Source organism: Aythya fuligula, chromosome 1 (genome assembly GCF_009819795.1).
Source record: "Aythya fuligula isolate bAytFul2 chromosome 1, bAytFul2.pri, whole genome shotgun sequence".
Taxonomy (NCBI): Eukaryota; Metazoa; Chordata; class Aves; order Anseriformes; family Anatidae; genus Aythya; species Aythya fuligula.
The window spans coordinates 198,725,103-198,747,753 of NC_045559.1; the positions used below are offsets into that span (position 1 = coordinate 198,725,103).

At 38.2% G+C, this 22,651-nt stretch overlaps 1 protein-coding gene across 1 annotated transcript in view; it reads right to left on the reverse strand.

Moving 5' to 3' along the window:
* TMEM135 (transmembrane protein 135) overlaps nt 1-22,651 on the reverse strand; it is a 176,942-nt gene that overhangs the window by 42,299 nt on the left and 111,992 nt on the right. Inside the window, exon 6 of the mRNA XM_032187777.1 lies at nt 18,311-18,357. Coding sequence (XP_032043668.1) covers nt 18,311-18,357 — 47 coding nt within the window. The remainder of the gene's footprint in view (nt 1-18,310; nt 18,358-22,651) is intronic.

The window sequence follows — 22,651 nt, forward strand, 5'->3', positions numbered from 1 at the left end:
ACTTCCACTTGGTTTTCTCTCCATTTCCTCAACCTCCAACAGTCAGGTTTTCAAGTACATTATTAATGTTTGTTCCTAATTGCTTCCAAGAGGGAAAAGGAAATCCTTCCCTCTCCTCCTCTGATAAAGGAGTCCCAAATCTCACATCCCTGGACCTCAGCAACCTGCTCCCCATCACTTTTAAATAGGTGTTAGGTCAAACTGAAGATCCTTTACAAAGGTTTTCAAGAGGAAAATCATCCACACAACTCATCCTAAACCTTTGACCAACCATATGTAGTCTTATTTAAATATGATGGGGCCTCCCTGCAATCGTGACAGGAAGACTTGGCTACACACTTGGATTTGCCCTGTACCTCCACAGGACACACTGCACCCCAAAAGCACAGAACTCAGCACATTTGAGGTCCCTATTTAAACATTACTTAAGCATCTTCCTCCAAGGAGAGGGGCAATGCTTGTTAATCAGTAGAACTCAAATACATATGGACAAAAAAATGATATTTTGTTTTAGAATTACTGTTTATAGATGATGTGTCTCCACCTGGACGCAATGCACACAGCTTTCAACTTACACCAGCCTTCTATTCTTCCATTCAGGTCTTTGCAGGACTGGGAACAAGGACTATGGAGGCCAGGCCACCACTTGATGAGGGTGGGATGGACAGAGATCTGAGGTGCAGACCTGGCTACACAATCCAATTTTGCAAGCACGGGGCCAATTCCTACAAGCAGCAGCATCTTTGTGCCAAGCACAGCCCAGAACACCACTGCTCCATGAAGGATTTTTCTGAAAGGATCTTCCAGTGCCGACACTTTTTAAGCCAACGAAGGAACGAGACCTCCCGTGGGGAGGAAGATGGAGGTGGGGGGAGCTTAGTCACCCATGACTTGTACTCAGCTGCCAGGTCTCCAGCTGGGTTAAGCATTGCGTGACAGACTTGAAATCCCGATCAAGTCCTTGATTTATGTTTTGGCACTCTTCACCAGCATTTCTCAGCAGGACTGGATGAATCATTGATCTGTTCCAGTACAATAATTTCTATGCATGTTCATAACCTCGGAAGAATCTATACAAAATGTGAACACGCATTTAGTTAGGAAAGCGCTCAGGCAGATAATTTTCAGTCCCTAAATGATGAATTTTATTTAAACTGTGCAGTTACATTGGTACTGTATATTTGTGTTTGTGTGTTTAAAATGAAGTTAATCTGGGGAAAAATAATTAGAAAACCTTGATGTAAAGTGCTGAATACAATAAATGTAGGCAGAGAGATGGCCAGCTCTTGGACATTTTTTCTGAACTCTGCCTCAACCACTCTCAATCAGGTCAGACACAAAAACAAAGAGAACTCAGGTACAGATGGAAATCAGACAGCATCTCCTAAACGAGTCTGACAGATAGGTTGCTGAAGCTGTCCTTGCAAAGCCCTCAGAGCAACAGGAGCTCAGCTCCCACTGGCACTTCAGGGGTTCCTGACCGCAGGCTGGCATCACCGTGCACTTGGAGCTGCCACCGATCTCACCACGAGAAGGAAAAGCTGCAGCCCTGCCTTCGCTCTCCCAGCACTGCCCCAACCCAGAGGTCAAAGTAAAATGAGTTTGTTCTGCTGAAAGATAAGGCTCTGGAAACAAGCTGCTAGCTTCAGAGGCAGCTGCAGAGGACTGAAATTGTGAAGTGTCTTGGCGGAATCACTCCGTTACCTACCAGGTGCTCCTCTGGGTTAGCAGGCTTGAATTTCAAGTTATTCCCACAAGAAGGAGCCACTCCTTTTGGACAAACCCAATTAGGCTTTGTTTTTTTCTCAAATGAAATTACAGAATTGATCCCTATAGCTGAATTTCATGTCTACGGTACCACCTTTGCTTCGTTTGAGCAATTTTGGCCACTAGTGAAAAAGAGCAGACGATTATCCGGTTATAGAAAACATTTCACAAATGCACCTTTTTTCTGTGTGTATCTATATATAGCACGTTACTTAAATACTCACTATATAATTCTGTAAATGAAACAATGAATATTTTGTGTTACCGAATCTTCCTCAAGCAAGGGCACACTGCCATGTTCACAATCAACCACCAGCTCTTACCTGATAGCAAGAGATAAGCAATTTCTGTGTTTGTTAGCCATAAGTATCAGAAAACATTTAATACGTTGGATTAAAAACTTAATTCCCAAGTTTTGCTTTTAATACAGCCAGTGAAACAATTCAGGTAGTATTCCACTTAAAGTAGTTCTTAGAAAAAATACATCTAAAAATAATTATTATGTTACACCAACAAATGGCAGCAAAGACTACTTTAACTGAAAAGAAAATAAAAGCAGTACTCATTTTTCCTCCCTCGCTCTCTTTTTAAACAATTACCATCACCAATATCAAAATTAAAATGGTCTTAGGAATTTAAGAAGCTTGTAGAACTACATCACCTGGTATTAAAAACAAACAAATTTAAAATTAAATCTTCAAAAAAAAAAAAAAGATGAATCATAAGTGGCAATGTCTTAAAGTACAAATGGTGCCATTTATTAATTTTTCTTTTTTTTTCTTTATGCTGCAATCCTGCTGTGTGAAATAAAACATATGGCAATCGCTATTTAGAAAGGCCATTTGAGAGCACATTTTAAAATAACAGTACTTGACAGCTCTTAGAGAACAAGAGATTAACGGAAAACCTTTGTCAATGTAAAAATGCAGATAAGCTCCATCCATCTCCTACCTGCTGTGATAAGACGCAAAGCAAGATATCTGCACTGGATTAGATCTGGCATGAGACAAGAACACCCTAAGCCCTGGAGAAGTATGCCATGCAGAACAGAGAAGGCGTTCCCTTCCTGAGACAAATGCCACGTGTGCCAGATAATCTTTTCCAGTTAAGTGGAAAAGATAAGTATTATCAGGGAGACAGCTCCTGCTCCTTGCAGACCGTTCTCTCTGCACAGTGGTCATACAGAACAGGTATGTCTGAACACCATGCTGATGTTTAGCATCAGTTTGATGTTGAATAGTATGACAAGGAGAACTTGTACAAGGAAAAAAGTATCTTTCACTATATACAGCTCAAAGCACTTTAGTGCTTAAGTAAAACATCTTTAAGTAAAATATCTTCTGAAATGCTAAAGAAGTGTTGTTTTTCTCCCAAGGTTCCTGCTTTTGCGAGTGAAATTAAATGACAGAAAACACACAAGTGTAGGAGACCATCGCATCTGTGAATAAGAAACCTCCAGAACGTATCTAACGGGAAAATCAGTACAACTTGGTCAGACTAGAGGTTAAAACTTCTGGGGATAACAGGTTTGCTTTTTGATACAGCACAATACAAAGAAGCTGACTTTGGGATGATGTACTGAGCTGATAATTTGTCTGGATGTTGCTGCATAACTTTGTAGGGTTGGGAAAAACAAGAACAACCTAAGACAACAACCTGGCAAGATAATATTGACGCATGGACAAAAATTAATATTGCACTGCGCACAGAAGGGTTGACCAAAGCCTGACAAATATGCCCCCCTTCCCTTACTATTTGTTGATGTACCTTGAGAGCCAATTTCAGACTGAAACCAACAAATTTAGTAAAACATTAAACAATTTTGGTAACAGCCTAGATAAGTCAATGGATTTAGAGTAGGATGTTGGCCTTCAGTCTTTCCAACAGTATTCCTCATTAGACGTGGGTTTTCTGCTGATAGAACTCCAAGTGATGCTGCCTTGACACCAACTGACAGCACATACACTAAAGGCAAGACTTTCACACTCCTATCACAATGGTACTTCAGGCACAAATAATGCTCCAGACGTTTTGAAAGATTTGAATATTTAGCTTTCAACATCAGGCTTACTCTTTGCACCTGTGGAAAGAGGCACATCAGCAAGAAACTAGCACTAAGAATAAACTTGAAACAGAAATCCAAAAAGCAGTGTGTCCATTTATTTCCTCATTCCAGTTTCAAACATTTGATTCATTTATTTTTTCCTCAAGTACTAGAAGCAGCTATCTATTTATTGAGCTCTTAACCAACAGGCAGAGAAAAACTCTAAGACAAGAAATGAAAATCTGGCAAAACCTCAAGCTACTTGGTATCTCCACTGTATAAGTGATGGGGGCTCGAGACTGACAACATTCCAAACAGCCTTTTACAGCCGCTGTTAAAGATGCATCAGGGTTGCTACCTTTCTTTTCTTTATACAGGAGACCTTGGGCTCCTTTAATAAATACAGACATGTAACAGAGACCCAGGCGATATATGACCACTAACACACATGTTTATCGCATTAAATCACAAAGGTGTTCTAGGTACTACTCAACATGCCTCCTCACTCATGTAGCTAATCTTTGATGCTTCAGAGACATTATTTATTTTGCCAACAGCCCTTCCTCATAAATTCAACAGCTAAATACCATTTACAATTCTCCAGGACCTAGGTGACATACGCAAAACATAATATTTCTAATGGGTACTCTTTAAGGCATGATCATTCAGTTCTCACACAGGAGAGAACTTCCAGCTGCTGCTAAGAAGAGAATGGTACAGCCTTGCATGCTGTACTCTTATTTATATATCCAATCACCACTGCTTTTTTCCACATCATGGTATTTTTACTCATGTTCAGGTTGTAATACAACTCTTAGGCTCTGTTATGAAGAATAGCAGCCTGGGAAGAGGCTCCAAATTTTCTACTGGTACACCAAATTCTTTCTTCCTAAGCACAGAACATTTCATTTGTCGTTACTGAATTGCATCCTATACTTTGCAAATATCTCTCCAATTTGTCAAATTCTTTTTTATTACATCTGAGGATAAAACCAGACATCTCGGAAGATACAAGTGGTCAGGTCTAACTGTTTGGTAACTTTATGAATGACCAGGATAATGACTTGGAGTTGGTATTTAATCCATGAATGAAACCAAGTATCCCCAGGTGATGCTTCCACTCTGACACTAAACACAGTATTCTGGTTTTTCAGCCAGCTTAAAAACCACCTTGTGGGTTTTCTCTACAGCATACTTTAAGGGCTTGCTTATGAGTGTCTGTCTAAAGACTTACTGAAGCTAAGATTTACGATAGCCTCTATCGCTTCTGATTCAGCTAAGCCTGTTATCCTCACAGAAGGAAGGCAGATTGGCTTGACACAAATATTCTTGACAAATACCTATGCATGTGGTTATTTGAGTCCTTGTTTCTTTTAAGTGTCTTCACAGAGTGTATTTGAGTAACCATTTATTGCATGATCCTGGGCAAGACACTTCTTTAATATTTCACTTAAAAATTTAAATGTGTTTTCACATAAATTTATATAGAAAAAAGTCCCACAGTACCCTGACATAGCAGAGAATTACTATTTACATTTCCTAATGCATTCTTCTTATTTTAAAAACCACAAATTTTAACCTAAAAATGCATTATTTCTTACTCTTTATAGCAAAACACTGGCTATGTGATTGTTTAAATGTAATTTTTTTGAGGTTTTTCTCATGTACTATTTTTACAATGCTCTCAGTTGTACCACAAACGAAATTCAAGTTTCCGAATAATCCATTGAAAATTTGCCACTGAATTTTTGAACCATGGTTCCACCTGATGCTTAGACCCACAGCTTGATATTAATGCAATTACATAATTTCATTAAGGGCGTAGGCAGGTTCTGAGTTTGCTACTGCATTAATCAGGTCTGGTTAGCTTGGTGCAAGAACTCTTTTGGCTAAAAATATACTACTAGAAAGCTTTTCTCAGTATGTTTTCTAGTCCATATATCAAGCATGTGAAAAAGAATAAATAATGTCTCATTCTTCAGAATCCTTGAAATGGCCCATAAAGTCTCAGTTTCCCAGCAGAAGCTGGGTTTATGCAGCAGTTTCTTTTTCTGTGAAATGGAGACTTTATGAACTGAAGCATGTCTGTGAAAATCATCTATGACATAATTTACACTCTTATAACAAAATAACGTATAAGCAGAAGGTAGAACGAAGAAGAATGATGTAATTCAATGTTTATAAAGTATCAGACATTTGACAGGCTTAAAATTATGTCCAGGATACATTGTTTGATACCATTATCCGTTAGTGTGTTTCCCCTGACATTTTATCTTAGGGCCAAAAGCCAAAAGAAAGACCACAAACATGCAACCACAAAGTAGCTCTTATTTTCCTATTCTAGTCAGCAATTAGCTCACAGGAACAGAATTCCAAGTATTTCCAATGGCTATAGTTAAAAATATGCATGTTTCTAATATGAAATGTAAATGTCATATGTTAAAACCATATTTAAGACTGTATTCTAGGAAAATATAGAATACGAATACATTGAAGTCACACAGTGATTACACATAAAATATCTGATTGTGTACAACCTTACATAAACAGAAAGGCTTTTTATTTTACAAATACATAGCTAAACATGTAGATTTTAATGTTATGTAATTGCCTTCTGCTTTTCATGAAATGGAGGTTTTCTGCCCTGACTAATATCAAATCAGAAACATGTGATGCATAAGAGTTACCAGTTTGAGACTTGCACTTCATGACCATGCTGGCGTCTGCAAGAACTGCAGCTTTTATTTTTTGAACAAGAGCTGCAGAGAGGAAGTTAAAGAACCTCAGCTCAGTCTGTCTGCAAAGCATTGCAGCAGTCAGATAAACACAGGCAACATCCAAATGACAAGCTGGGATTTCTGAAATCCAATCCATCCACTACAGGTTATGATTTATTTCTCAGTGTGATTATGTTTTCCTAGATGCATTTTGTAAATAAATTCTTGGCAGTTACACAACTGCTGCTCAAATGAATCTTTTCCTTCTTTAATTTCAGGAGAGTTTTGTTTTTTGAAATTAAATGAACAACTACATTAATATATCCCTCAGCTCAGCACAACTAGATAACTATTTTTAATAGAGCAGCAACAGAAACAGGAAGAACAGGCAGGAAACAGTTGGGAAAAATAAATTAAGCCAAAGGGCTGGGAAAGCAAAGGAAACAAGAGAAATCATAGTAGAAAAGCATTAAATCAACTTCACTTTCACCACATCACAGAAGTACATCTCTAGAATCCTAACTGGTATGCAAAGTTCCCCAGAAAAACACTGCATAAGGTAACTACAAAAAGTAAAAAGAAAACCACTCTTGTTGCAGTCTGTTTGTTGTTCAGCTCCCTCCTCTCCCTTCTCCCTTTCTCTTTTCAGATTGATTTGGAAAAAAAAAGAAAAAAAAAAAAAAAAGAAGAAGAAAGTATTAGGAAATTGAACTTCATGTTCTCACTCTCTCAGAAAAGCCAAAATATAACAAAAGTATCAGATTCTGCTGAAAAAGGAAATGAAGAATAAATCTACTGAGTTACTGTTTATTTGGCTTAAAACTCTACCTTGTTACACAGCTGCTTATGCACTACTTCCCACGTTAATTCTCTGACAGCAGTTTCTGTCCTGTGCCCCACTTTTTAACGTTAAATTAGGTACTGTAGCAGGAATGCAGCAACGACAGCCTTGTGATTTAAGAACTGGACTCCATGGCTCAACAGCATCGCTACCACAAATTTTGTGTCTGACCTTCTGCATATTCCTTAAATCTTCTGCCTTAGTCCTCCGTCTGTGAAATGTAAAGTACCTTAAATATATGTGAAAGGGTAAGTTAATTAGCTGCCAAATGTCCACTATGTAGAAAACATGCATGCAAAAAATCTTACAGAAGAATAGTTTTAAATAAGGAGGGTGGAAAACTAACTTTCCATAAGGTTTGGCAATGAGGCATAGGCAAAATATATCTACCAGTTTTGAAATCACGTAAAAATAAAATTCCACTCATGTGAATGGATTAAAGCGGGTGGAAGCTGAGTCTGTACCGTGCCTCCCCTCGGAGACCTGGACACTTCCACAGCAGGATCAAAGAGAGGAATCAGATCTGTGAAGCTCAATTGCTTTCTCGCTGTCTGCCCTGCAGTATCAACCTTGCTCTGCATGCTGCCAAGGAATTTGGGGCCACATGGGGAACACACCACGTTGCCAGCCATCAGGTTGCTGCCAAAGGCATGGCAGGGCAGCTGGGGCACCAAGGTCCCCAGCAGCTACGAGCAGCTGATTCTCCAAGCCTGAGAACCATTCCCCCTCTTTTATTTTGGATTTAAGGATGACAGGAACATGCTAAACAGCCCAAGTCTAGCCACATGAATACAGCGGCAGGACAAAAGCCCTTTGTGATTGACAGACAAAACCTAAAACAGGGGAGGGGACACACTTTTCCTTCCTTTGGGGATGGCTCTGGACAGAGACGCCTGAAATTCTAGACCTCAAAAGCTTCTCCCTTTACCACCAGATCACCTTGCAAGCAAACACCTTCCCGGTTCACTGAGTCGCTGCTCCGTCTCTGAAAAAGTATCTGCACTGAAAAGTGATAATGGTGGAAAAATACTCCCTATTGTACAGCTCTAATTCTTGCACTGCTTGTCTGCAGGCATCGCGCTTCCTCTCCTGAGGAGCCTGGGCAACCAGATCCAACCACACGGACAGCAATCTGTTAAAACGAGGACAAGATTTACTGCTGGAAAGAACAGGTTTCAGCAAATTCCAGGAGTCTATCTACCATATGTCTAAGAGTGGCCAAACATTGAAAATTAAACATAACCACTCATGTTCCATTCAAAAGTTAGCATTTTATATGAAAGAGTAAGTATTGATTTAGCAAATGCAACAAACTATTGGTAATACCAGGTGTTTCATTTTAACTCCTAAAGAAACTATTTCTCTAAAAAAAGTTTAGGTACATTTTTAATAGTAGATGCACAGTACTAAAATCACTATTTCAGTTGTTTCAAATCATGCAAATTGGCATGTGTACTGTGCAAAGTGGCAGTGGAAAACACAGTACTTCTATTAGAACATCTCTCTTTCTTCCCATCTTTTGCAGTACTTAATCCACGGGAAACAACAAAGCACCTGAATTTAGTGCAAAATTGGTTTTGCCTCTGTTTAAAGCATGAAACTCCAAAGAAAGGGAATTCAATCACTTTAAGTGCATCTTCCCAGTTATCAAAATGAGCATTACCAAGGAACAGATGGATCAGCGTTATCTCAGTAGGAAAAGCCGCAACCACAAAATAAGCTCGGAGAGATGGGTATTAGACAGAATAGTATTTTCCACACTCACGACAGCTGAGGAAGCCTATTGTACTTCAAAAATATTAATTAATTAATTAATTAATTAATTAAAAAAAAAAATCAAAAACCAGACTGAGACTTCAGCTCCCAGAGTTCTTTGTCTAGATCTCATCTAATTTCGCTTATGCATTCAGGCTACAAAAGCTGGTCTGAAGATGAGAGTTTAACACAGCAATAAAATACCAGCCTACCTTATTCACTCCTTTTTAATTTTAAAGACAAAGTGAAAAACAGTATGAACTGGAACTGTAAAACCTCTTTTAACAAACAACAGAGTTTCAAAAGATTCGAGGCAGTATCCATCTTTTTTAGAGAAGAGGCAAGGTAATTAAAAACAAGGTCAACAACACGAAGTGCTGTGAGAGCATATGTTGTTTCTGTATCAGATCAAGGGGGAAAAAAAGCATAAAATGACCTGGAAACTTGCAAATTGGACCTTGGATGGTCCCATATGGTTTTAAATCAGTATGCTCGCTGAAGGGCTTTATTAAAACAGAAGGCACAGAGCTGCATGGCAGTGCAAGTGCCCATGCCCTGAGCTGCAGCTAGTCAATGCCTGGTAAGCCCTGTTCTGTTGGGTCTCTCGCTCCTTCACCATGGACACTGTCCTGTCTCCTCTCCTCATGCTTCTTTTTTCTTCTCGGCAAAGCAGCATTTCTGTAATGAGAGCACACAAAGGGGAAACAGCCAATTTTGGCACTCAGTGCTAGCATGGGGTCAGTGGCATGGCTCAGCACCAGGTAAGCATCACTCTGAATTGTGCCCTTTTTCCTCCACATACAAGAGGCCACTCTCCTCCTAGCACTTATTGATGAAAAGGAGAGTTTGAGACCTGGGCTATTTACTGCATGCAACTACACCAGGCTACAGATATTGGTATTTATCCCTTTGAATACCATATAGACAGACTCTTACATACAGTGCAGATTCTTAGGTTTGTTTTTGTTCTCTACAATACACACAGACATGCAGTCTGCAACCTCTTACCAGAGATGGACTTCTTAAAACAATATTGTATGCACCATCATTTGGCTTGGAATGACAGCCATACAGTGACTGACAATAAAATCATAAGTACAAGAAATAAAAACAACATGGCGTTTCCTATGAAGAAACTGTAAATACAGCAGGAATCAAGCAATTAACTATCGTGAACAAAATGTCAGAAGTTTTCTCTTAGGATGCTTCAGGAATGTCTGATAACTCATGGTATCTTAAGACTCAAGTATCTATGTTAGAGTAACATTTTAAAACGATAAACATATATACTCAGAAGGAAAACACGTATATTAAACGTTATATTCTAACCCTCAACCTTATATTGCTATGACATATTTTCTCACCAAAATTTATATGGCACCAAAAAACTTTTAAAGGAATGCTTTAAATGCTATTACATATTTTGAGAAAAATGGAACAGACATCACGTGGATATTACCAAAAATGCAAGTGAAATTCAGTAGCAAGTCAACATTGTCATGTATTTTTTTCATTTCACATAAGAAGTTATTAAAGCATTATCTCTTGAAAGACAAAAATTAAGATCAGCATATTTAAACAGCCTTCCAAAATCATGACATGCGTGTCATACTTCTTTAGAATTCAGAAGGAGGTTTTCAAACACTTCACATAATTTTTAAATTGCAGGAAAATATTTTGAACTTTTTTTTTTTTTTTGGCTGTCATTTTCATCGAAAGACTTTAAAAGAATCAATACTTTTATGTACATATAAAACCCTTTTGTTGTTTTTTTTTTTTGTTTTTGTCTTATTAACAGAGCAAAAGGAAATTTTCTGCACATTAAAACTAAAAATGGATTTGTGAAATAGAAGGATAATCATCATCCCAGCCACATATGCAGAATAAGTTAGAAAAACACCTTCCAAGATCTCTCAGCCTTTAGTGAATTGTACACACATGCCCCCTCTCAGAACTATTTTAATATAGTTTCCAGGTAAATTTAAGAAAAAAACATCAGTCTAGACTTATTCCACTTAGATTTACGCAAATAAGTTGGGTACAGAATCACATCTATTACTAATTAGAGAGAGGCAGCTCAGCAAAACAAATTAAGCTGACACAAGGTGGGAATTGCCCCCTTGATTTGCCCATCTCTTTCTTAGCAAATCCTAACTTAAACATCTCAGGTGCCTAAAATTGAAAATTGAAGATAAATCTTGAAACTCTGCTTACAGCAGGCACCAGACATGGTAGAGATCTAACTGTTGTAAGGTTTTCTTTACTGCTAGAAAAAAAAAAAGAAGAAGAAAACCTCAATTCTGTGGAAAACTGATTCAGTGGAAATCTGGCAAAAGAGAGAATGTACTCCATGCAAATAAAATTAAAATGCTTTCTCACAATTTATTCTATTGCTATCCAAGCAGAAGACAGACAATCTCACCTTTCTATAGATATCTGCATTTGAAGTAAGCGTGTGCAACTCTACACCAGTGCTCTGCCAGAGAAGTCTCGGGGTTAACCTACAAGGTTATCTCCTCATCCACAAAGCCCTGCTGGTCTACCATGCTTTACTTTTGCTGACACTAAATAACAGATATTTATAGCATTTCTTAACAGATATTTATAGCATTTTCAACTACTCACCAGGTCACCCAAAATACCGCAGAAATCAAGTCCCATGAAAGTTACCAAAACAACTCTTTGAACCACGAACTTTGAGATGTTCATTTAAGGACATTAAAAACATTTAAACAAACATGAGGAAAAACTCTCTTCTATTTTTTTCTTCTAATTTACTACCTAAAAATTTAATAGCAAAGGAGTTTTTATGTACTCCTGTAATTCTACAGCAAATATAAAAGACAAGCTTTGTAAGAAAGGGGAATAGTATTGGATACTAAATCCATATAACTCCAACTATTGAGTTTATTTATTCCACAGTAAAAAACAGCAGGATTAAAAGGCAAAAATGTTTTTCAAGTAGTTGCTTCTGTACAAAAGGGAGCTTAGGTAATTAAATGAAAGAGTCTGACATGGCACCAGTACCACGCATTTTTAAAAAGTAAATAAAGACACTTTGAAACATCATGTCAAAAATACTGAATAAATTACAGGATATGTGTTTCACTGGGAAAGAAGAGTAAATAGCTGTAATTTGGGAGGCTAGGATTTCATTAATGAGATAGAATAAAGGCCTCTGCAAACAAAAGGACCTTTCTTAAGGTTTTCAGTGAATTTATACAAGTTTCAATATTCCGTCTTAATGACAGTATACGGCATTTCTTAGATGTACTCTCCATTGTATTTTTCATTATCTGCTTTCCATCAATAAATTACATAAATTACATTAAGAGATCAAGAGCTTTCTGCTGTGAGCTTTGCGAAACCCCAAGTTATGAAAAACACCGTGCTTTTCTTTTTCTGAGCTTTGTGCAAGCTCAGCAATTATTTCTGATGGTCTGAAATTCATGCCTCGGAAAAATAACACTCCAAAATTTATCCCTGGAAGGCAGACTTCATACTCAACTTATGATCAATCAATCATCAGAAACATCTTATTTCCCATAATAGCTAGCCAAAGCTTGTACAGGGAGCTTTCCTTTCCAGTGTTCGAAGCAGATGAATTAACATGTGTCTATTATAAACTGGTAGCATATAGTCGAGGGATTAACTACTATAGCAACCAGTGCTGTAGTCTGACAACAGACATTCACCCGAACTGCTGGATTTTCTATATTTTTGTGGATTGCATTTATATGTTGATGTTCACTTGCTGCATAGTTTGCAAGTTCTGTGTTAACGTGGATTTCTGCAAATATGTACAAGAGCACGGACACTGCATCCCCCTTCCCACAAAAACATACCTTAAGATTCAGAATAAATTGCTACTAAAATAGCATTATTGCATAGTGTTTATTTTACACATTATAACACTCCTCCTGTCTCTTCACTGTTTAATTATTTGTTCAAATATTAAATTTAATTTAATATTGTTTAATATTGTTTAATTTAATTAAACAATATTAATTTATTATTTATTATATTGTTTAATTTAATTAATTTAATTAAACAATATTAATAACAATAACAAATTATAATAATTATAATAAAATTATAATTATTTGATCAATTATTCTATAACACTAATTTAGACAGCCATTAGCTTGAATTAGTCAAACTGAAATAACATGACATGCATACATGGTTTGATCAAAATCTTTCCCCTATTACCTTAGTTCCATATAAATTGCATTTTTTAAATAGAGACATTTAAAAGAAAAGTGTGCTTCTGTTCCGATACTTTAGAAAAGTTCCACTAAAAAATAAAATCCAACGTGACAGCATCTAACATCAGAAACATTTTTCATGGAGTGATAAATATTAAGTCCCAATAGAGCTCAACGTCATCTGAAAATTAATTCCAAAAGACACGGGAACACTGTTCTCCTTACACACAATTCTTTAAGTTTTTAAGAAAAAATGTGGTAGGTGGGAAAGAATCAGACTTCAACTGGGTTAATATAAAGTCTTCATAAATGCGTGTTTGAGAGACTGCACCATACGAATTACCGTATACTACAATTACCCAATAATGAGTGATGCATAATTTCAGCACTTTCAGTGGTGCTGAGCAGAATCATTTTGAGACAAAATGGAAAAAAATTGAGGTATAAGTTAGCAGAAAACTACTGTAAAATAGGATTGAAAGGATGAAAAAAATAAGACACTAAAATATGCCTTCTGTGTCTATAGCATTTGCTTGTAAACCTATCATCTGCATTTCAGCTGCTATTTTCCTAGTTCTTTTTCTTCTATTTTTTGTCCTGCCTGCTGACATCATCTTTTTGTTTTTTTTCTTTTTCTTCAGCCATTCCCTCCTTTCCCTCTTCCTTCCTATATTGTTCTTCTGAATTTACCTTTCATTCTCGCTTCTTTTTCACTTTACTCATGCCTGGAGTAATTTTTCCTGGTTTTAGTTGTACTATTTCAGTCCTGCAACCTGAGTCTGAGATTTAGGACCTTAATTTTCTTGGTGTTCTTCCTCCTAAAGAAGGAAACGCTCAAATAAATTGAGAAGAACCTGCCTATACTTCCCTGGAGCACAATTCATACATCTGTTATAGCAATATTTCCAAGGGAGAGGTACGACCATGCTACAATTATCCACCATCTTTTGCTCCCTTTTAGTGGCTAACTATCAAGTGGAGCACTTCCTTCCAGAATCAACAGAAAGCAAGCGCAACCTAATAGTCCAACCCAAATGATATCCCGACAATTGTGATGTATAGCATATATCTTAATTTCTGCATGCAGATGACAGCTTTAAACCTTCCAACTCAAGTAACCTTTCATGTTATAGGTTGAGTAGAGACCACCTTAGGCCATGATGAGATTCCGACACGTTATAATGACAAAAATTCATGCTAATGCTGAAAAGAGCACATCTGCTTTTTCCATGCTCATCCCAACCACCCCCAACAACTGGTTCGCAGTGCATCACTGAAGGAGCTGTGGGAGGGAAACCATCCAGCTGAAAACTGCACAGGGCAAAAAAACCTGGCTCATTGCAGTCAACCGGTTAACCACAGAGCTGAAAGAATGCTAGTGGCAGTACAGGTGAGGCAACAGGGACAACTGACTTTTTTTTTTTACGTTCAGAGTAAAAGTGATCCTAATGATCTTAGATGAGGAAATTCTTATGAACTCAGAAAATAGAGACTATTTTGCTTTTGTTTTCATTATTGTCATCTGAGTGCCAAGCATCGGTCATATTTTGACAGCACAGAGATATATTAATATTTAGTCTCTTTTTAGAAAGTTTTAAGCTTCAGGTTACACCATGTAGAAAGTGTATTAGGATTTTATTTTTAATGATGGAGGGGATGGTATATTACCCTGGTGGTCAAGATTGCCACTACTCTTTGCACCTCTTTGGACTTTTTGGTGAGGTGAGGAGGACAAAAAGCCACCCTGGAAACAGAGTTGTTTGGAGACATAGCAAAGAAGGACTTTGCTTGTTTTTCAGGTCAATAAATGCTTGTTTGCAGTAAAGAGTTTACAATCAATGGCAAAATATTCTACAAGGTAAGCAGATCTGATCTTGAATAAAGTTTTTCTGAGACTTTTCTGAAAGCACTATAATTCTACCACTATTTGTGTAAGATCTGTTTATGATTAGGAAAAGGCTGAAATAATTTGGACTCACTAAACACATGAAATGCACTGCAATGACTCTTCCAGTTCTTTTCTATTTTATATGACAAGAGAGACAGAAAGATTATCTTCCCCAGAAGGCTGAGTAGATCTAGAGACGATTGCTCCAAGGGCTGTCCAAATAAATCTTACCTGAAGCAATCAATGCTGAATTCACACATGGGCAAGACAATGACAAACTCACGGTCCCAATCCAGACAAACTGGACAACAACTCCGAGAGTTGCTCAAGTGACCTCTCTGTTCTCTGGCTTCTCATTGAAGAGTAGTTTTTCTCCTACTATATTTCCATGACTACATATTGTGGAAGAAGTGTTTAATCTGGTGTGTGATAGAAGAGTTGCATTTCTCACTCTGTTAATTTTCAGAGATGCGCCTGACCACCTGCACCTCTTACACCTTTCTCTGCCTTTTTTTTTTCACCTGTCCCCATCCATACATTCTACAAGATGCAGTGGTATCTAAAGCATAGAGATGTGATTTTGATTTTTTTCCAGGTGTATCTTTCAAGTTGCATTCAACAAAGCAAGCAAGGTTATTCTCCTCCAAAGAACTTACTGGCCACTGTCTTTTGACAGCTTATTACATTAAATATTTCTCAGTAAGACAGGCATTGGTGTGAATCAATAAGTGCAAGAGACTTAGGGCACCAAATAATCCCTTCCTTTCCCTAAGCAATATTACCCATGTTTTCCAAAATCTGCTTCTACAGATCTGAAAGGACAAACCATCAGCAGCCTCAACGTCTAATCTTTTCACTGCTTCTTGCTTAGGATTTTCCTCACTATCTAAGTGAATTAATCTCTGTTATGATTTATTATTGTAAGAATAAATGTTTTGTTCTGCTGTCTCTTGTCCTTTCTATCACAGCCAGGAGAGCCAACTGTTACTCTCTTACTCTTTTCAGCAGTCCTATAAATACTTCAAGACAGTTATTCCAGCCTTTTTTTTTTCTTTTTTCTTTTAATTAAACAACCATAATCCATCCTTCTTAATAAATCTTGTTTTCTAAACTCCAGATCATGCTCTTGAAGTTTCTCTGACAGTTCCATATTCTTCTTGGAATGTAATAATCAAAGACATGAAAAGCACTGAGAACTTCTTAAATCTTAAGTAGAACAAAAAGACAACTTTATATACTTCACGAGCACTAATCCTGTTTACATATCCTGTAACAGTGCCTCCCTTTACTGCAGGAATGGGACATTACTGACTTACTCTCACTGGCAGTTTGCAAACAATTACCATTGGATTCTGTTTAAGGAAACTGCTCCCTTATCATTTGATTCTCCACAGCCACCATGTGCAAGTATATTACTTTGACCTTATCTTTAGTGAACAGCTTCATATTTTATCAGATCGTATCTCCACTTTGTAACTATCTGAATTCCAATTCTTCTGCAAAGTAACTGAAGTCCCACCAATAGCTTTATCTACATATCATCTATGAGCCTGTCTACACAGAAAACCGAGGTCTGTTTTCTTTATGAAAGTACCACATCCTGCAAGAATGTTCTATTCACTATACTGATTAAACTCAGGATAAATAAATAAATAAATAAATTGGTCTGTGCAAATCATTTTTGAAAATTTTACTTTGATTTATCTATCTTTTTGTTGGTGTTTACAAAAAATATTTTGGTATTTTCTTTTGAGAGGTAATTAATGGACCTATACCTACCCAGCCCCATACTTTAATTCCTCTGTTACAACAATGTAGACAAAGGAATTAAATGTTCCTGATGATTGCTCAACAGGATATCCGTCACCCCTGGCACGGAGGGACTAATTTTAGAAGAGAAAGTGGTTTGGAACCCGTTCAACAACTGTCAGCATTGCATTGTCAGGTCAGGAAGGAATTCACCAAATATTTCTGGGCTCTGGTCGGTTCTCGTTTAACTTCCGGGTTGTCTGCAAAACACTGGTTCGTTATCAAGACACAAACAGGAGACAACCGGTTTCCTCCAGAATCATACAACATTTATACCTTTGACCAGCTTTTCGGAGTTTTGGGTTTGTTTAATCAGCATTTATGCAGACGCGTGTCCAACTTCAGCATTCCCAGGAAACTTTTCAGAGGCTGTTATACAACAACAAGATGACTGCAGATACGCGGGTCTTAATGGGTGGCAGGTGAAAGGAGGAATGCTTTTTAGAAACTTTGGAATTAACAGCTTTCCCTTATCCACAGAGTGGTTTTGGCCAATAGCTGAAAATAATTCGTAAGTAACGGAATTACAAAAGAACAAGCTGCAATTTCTCGAGTTTTGCAATCATCAGGGGATCTTATGGCTTGAAGAATCAGCGATGGCTACATGCCACAGAAAATTCCAAGGCAAAGGGTTGTAGTCAAAGGTTGCTCTAACAAGCAGCTGTCCAACTACAGATAGAGTACAGTAATTTGGGGGAGTCAGGCATTTAGAAAGGAAACACTGAAAAGATAAGTAACACGTATCTTGCAAACTGAGAGAAAAAAAGTTGTAAAATCAGTGTTTATCTGATGATAATGAGTGTTTTAATAAAGGGATAGAGAAGACAACTTGTGAAAAAAGAATTTGAAAGTTGCACTCACATGCACGTCAAACATTTGGTATTATTTAAGACTATAAAATCTCAGTTGCCTATTCTCCTGCATTTTCACCAGAAGAAAAAGTGTCATCTTCCATGCACGTGAGAATGTGTATGAAAAGCAGTATTTCAGCAGCTTTCATCCTAGGCAATCTTAGTTCTCCAGGGTCTTAATTATGAGATGAGAGTAGGCTCCTTAAATAATCAGTATAATCTCCTGAAGATTTGAAGTGTTTAACTTAGTATTTGCCTTTTTAGACCAATTATGTTCACAACTCTGGGTTTTTAATGCCATGGAAGAACTCTATTCGATTTAGAAGCCTCGAGTCCAGAATACACATAAGTTTTCGTATAAATACCAAAAATCAAGTAAGCTTTTGAAACACTTTTCAAAATATTTTTTACAGACATACGAGCAACATACCTGAAAAAGAACATGAACAGAGCAGCTGTGATGCAGAACAACAGCACCTACAAGAAGGAGAAAGAGAGTTATTGCATTAACCACCACACTACTACTGTATGTTCTGAATAGTGAACACTTTACAAATGTTCCTAAAAAAGTTATGCTTTATTTATATATGCTTCAACAGCATGAACGTAACAGCTTGTCTGAATCCACCAAAAAGGATTCTCTTGTTTCTAGTGGACTTTGGTTGGTCCTATGGAAATTAAAAAAATAATAATTAAAATAAAATACACAAAATCCAAACCAGGGTATTGGAATCAGACAGAGCAAAGGATGCCATTTAAAATAGTCTGGAATATACTAATAGGTAAGAAAATAATAATAAAACAATGGAATGAAAACAAACAAATTCTCTCTGCTTTTGCTTTCGTGATTTATTCAAACATTGTCTTGATGGTTTCAGTTTAAATAGCAGAAAATTTAAGATGCCTGCACAGATAGCTGCTCCTGCTTAACTGCTCTTGAGCAAGGCTAAGAGCAGACAGTCTTGTTCCCACACGAGTACCCTTTCTGTTAGTTCACTGTAGCGTTAAACATGTTTGCAATAATGCAATCTTGCTCTAGATCAATGTGATTGTACATGAGTCAGCAAGCAAATTAGCAGCTCTCCACCACTGAGAAGGGAAAGTTCTCTACCTTCATCCCCTCAGCTACCTGCTCAATGCTTACTTCTCCCTCACCACCCGCCCAGTGACTCAAAAATGCTGAAGAAAGCTAATCCAAGGAGAGAAAAAAAATACAAAAACAATACAAAACAAACACACATACACACAAAAAAAGTCTTTTTTTTTTTTTTTTTTTTTTTTCCTCTCCCTCCCCCCCAGTTTAGTGGGATAAAATCACTGCAAGGGTTGAAAAGCACCAGAGCAGTCATGGCAAAGGAAAGGAGGAAGACCTCAGTGCCAAGAGCAGGGAAAAAGGATGAAGTCTGGAGACAGCAATAAGCTGTTGTGTCTTGACTGCAGAATTGCTTGCACATACAGCATAGTCGGTAACTATCATATAATGCTTTAAATTCATGACCTGCCTTAATCCATGCTATATCTTTGCCAGATATGGCTTGAAAGTGAGAAAATACTGTTTTGTACCAAATACAGTGTCCCACATTCATACCAGCATTTATGAGGAAAAATAGCTTACAGATAAAATGCACTTATTTTCAAGGATTCAAGAGGTTTTTTAACAAGATTGAATATGGAAAGTGTAAGTGAAAAGAATGGGAAATGTTGGCAGAAGTACACATTTGAAGGTTATAAACACATGTAGAACAGTAGATTAGGTTGCTACATGTTGATAGACATCAGAAAGTCTGATAAAAATTTGAATAGGGAAAGTTTACAATGAGTTTCAGAAAAAAAAAGAATCTTACAAGACTATATCCTGTTTCAATGCCCTCTGGTATATGACTTAAAATTATGGCAGACAAGACATTGTAACATTGTTTTTTATTCCTTTTCCTTCACTAGTACTATCGTATTTCATTACTCTGCATCAAAAATGTGAACATCTGAAATCACTTTATATAAAAGCATTTGGGTGAAGTGAGGACAATGATCTATTTCAGTTCAAATGACCAGCAAAAGCAGACTTACAGCTAAACCTGAGTTCTGCTTAGAAAGATCTGCCCTAGCCCTCTGATGTTCAAACCACACTTAACCATTCAAACAGCAAACACCAATTCTCTGGTGCCATTTCTGGGAGAGAGAAGGGACAAGAAGTCCTGGTGGCTTTGATGGCCCTGGGCAATGATATTGAGAAATATGTGAAAATGGCAAAGAACCAGTTTCCTAGTAAAAAAGAAAACAGTACACTTTTGCATACTAAAAGCACTTACTTTATTAAATAGTCTATTTTGTTTTCCCTTTTTTTTTCTTCCTTCTTAGCATTCTCTGATTACAGCTTGATTACACCCTAACAAGTATTTATACACATCGTTAAGATTCCCTCTGAGCTCTCTCCTCTCCAGGCTAAACAACCCCAGTTCTCCCAGCCCCTCATTTAGGAGATGCTCCAAGTCCTTCATCACTTTTGTGACCATGAAGGGTATGTCCCATCTCTCTGTTGTAATGTGGACACAGAGCTCCAGATGTGTCTCCCCAGGGCTGTGCAGTGGGGAAGGATCACCTCCCTCGACCCACTGGCAATGCTGCTTCTAGCACAGCCCAAGAAGCCGGTGTCCTCGTCTGCCACAAGAGCCCACTGCTGGCTCATGTTCAGCTCAGCACCCACCAGGATCCCCAGGTCCTGTTCTGCAGATGCTCAGCCCCCAGCCTGTGCTGGTGGCTGGGTTTGTTCCTCCCCAGGTGCAGGACTTTGCACCTCTCCATGTTGAACTCCATGAGGCCAGCCACCTCTCCAGCCTGTCCAGGTCCCTCTGGATGGCAGCACAACTACTTGGTGGGACAGGACAAGCACTCCTCCCAGTTTTTATCATCTGCAAACAGTGTTAGGTGGTCAGCCAAGCCATATCTAATATCCACAACAACACTAGCATCAATTATTTGAAACATCCAGTTAATAAACACCTAGATAGAATGATAAAAAACAACCAATGCAGCCAACAAGTAAATTAAAACTATTGTGATTTTCTTATTTGACAGATGCTTAAGGAAAGGAGGAGATGTAATTTATCTGAATGTGAATGCACCTTTGTGGCAGTTGCACGTGTTAATTAAGAAAACTGGCACAGAGCTGCTCAACTATACTGCAGGAGAAAACTTTAAGTTAGCAGGTCATTATTCAGCTACATTTAGCTGAGGTCATGAAGGAGATTTTGCTTCTCTTTTCTTTTCAGTAACGATTCTAATGATGGAACAGATACCGGGTTACCAATTGACAAAATCCTTTAGAGGCTCGGTCTTCATGCAAAGTGGCCGAATTGCTCAAAGTCAACAAGATGAAATTCAACAAAAATAAACACAAAGTACTTGGCAGGAGAAAGCACATACAAAAAAAGAGAAGAAATAACTGCATGGGCAGTACAACGGCATAATAAATTCCACAGATCACAAACCACTATGTGCCAGCAATGCGATGCTGCAGAAAGCACTGTAAAATAGAGTTATGGACTCTTTCAGGAACAGAGGAGGTGAGATATAGCAGCATATTACACTAATAACCTGGTGCTAGAAACACCCTGCAATACGTTGTTGAGAACTGCTGTTAAAGGACTTTAAGTACAGGCAAAGCAAGACAGTGCAGAAGGGACAATGAAAATAACAGGCATGAAATACATGACTGTTGGGAAAAATCAAGAACTGTGTTTGCTTAAGCTAAAGAGAGGCAGCTGCTGACAAACATAACTGTTTTTAAATACGCACAAAGTTGCAACCACATTCTGACAAACGTCTCGTTATCCACCTGCACAGAAAGAGGAGAGGTGAGACAGGCCTATAGCAAGGACAATGGATGGTACAGAGAGTTTTCTCCACAGGGCAGCGATGCACTGCAACCCGTAGTCCCATCTGAAGTCCTGCATCCAGGTTTGGGGCCCCCAGCACAAGAAAGGTGTGGGGCTGTTAGAGCTAGTCCAGAGGAGGGCCACAAAGATGATCAGAGGTCTTGAGCACCTCTCCTGCGAAGAAAGGTCAACAGAGTTGGGGATGTTCAGCCTGAAGAGAAGGCTCTGGGGACATCTCATTGCGGCCTTTCAATACTTAAAGGGGTCCTATAAAAATGATGGAGAAGGACTCTTTAATCAGGTAGATAAGCATAGGACGAGGGGGAATAGTCTTAAACTAAGAGGATGGATTTAGACTAGACATTAGGAAGAAATTCTTCACTGTAAGGGTGGGTGAGGAACTGGTGCAGGCTGTCCAGAGAAGCTGTGGATGCCCCATCCCTGGAGGTGTTCAAGGCCAGGCTGGATGGGGCTTTGGGCAACCTGGGCTGGTGGGAGGTGTCCCTGCCTATGGCAGGGGGTTGGAACCGGGTGGGCTTTAAGGTCCCTTCCAACACAAACCATTCTGGGATTCTATGATTCTAAGTAGCCTGTGAGCTACTTTATCACAGGAGTTTATAATCAGTAGAGGCAGAAATCTCTTAGCTATGCTCTGGGTATGTTTGACACCATTGCTCAAGCACTGCTTCTGCCCAGCTTTTATACAACTCAAGGGCAGTAAAATGTGCAATTAAAGCAGCCAGTTCGAGGTGACACGCACAGCTGAACACAGAAAGCCCAGCCCTCATCTTACTGTAGTAGTACCAGCATATGGAAAGCAAACGGTTACTGTCTTCCAGAATTAAGCTGTCTTCAAAATATGTCTCTTTTTTTCCAACCAAACTTTTCCCTGCTGT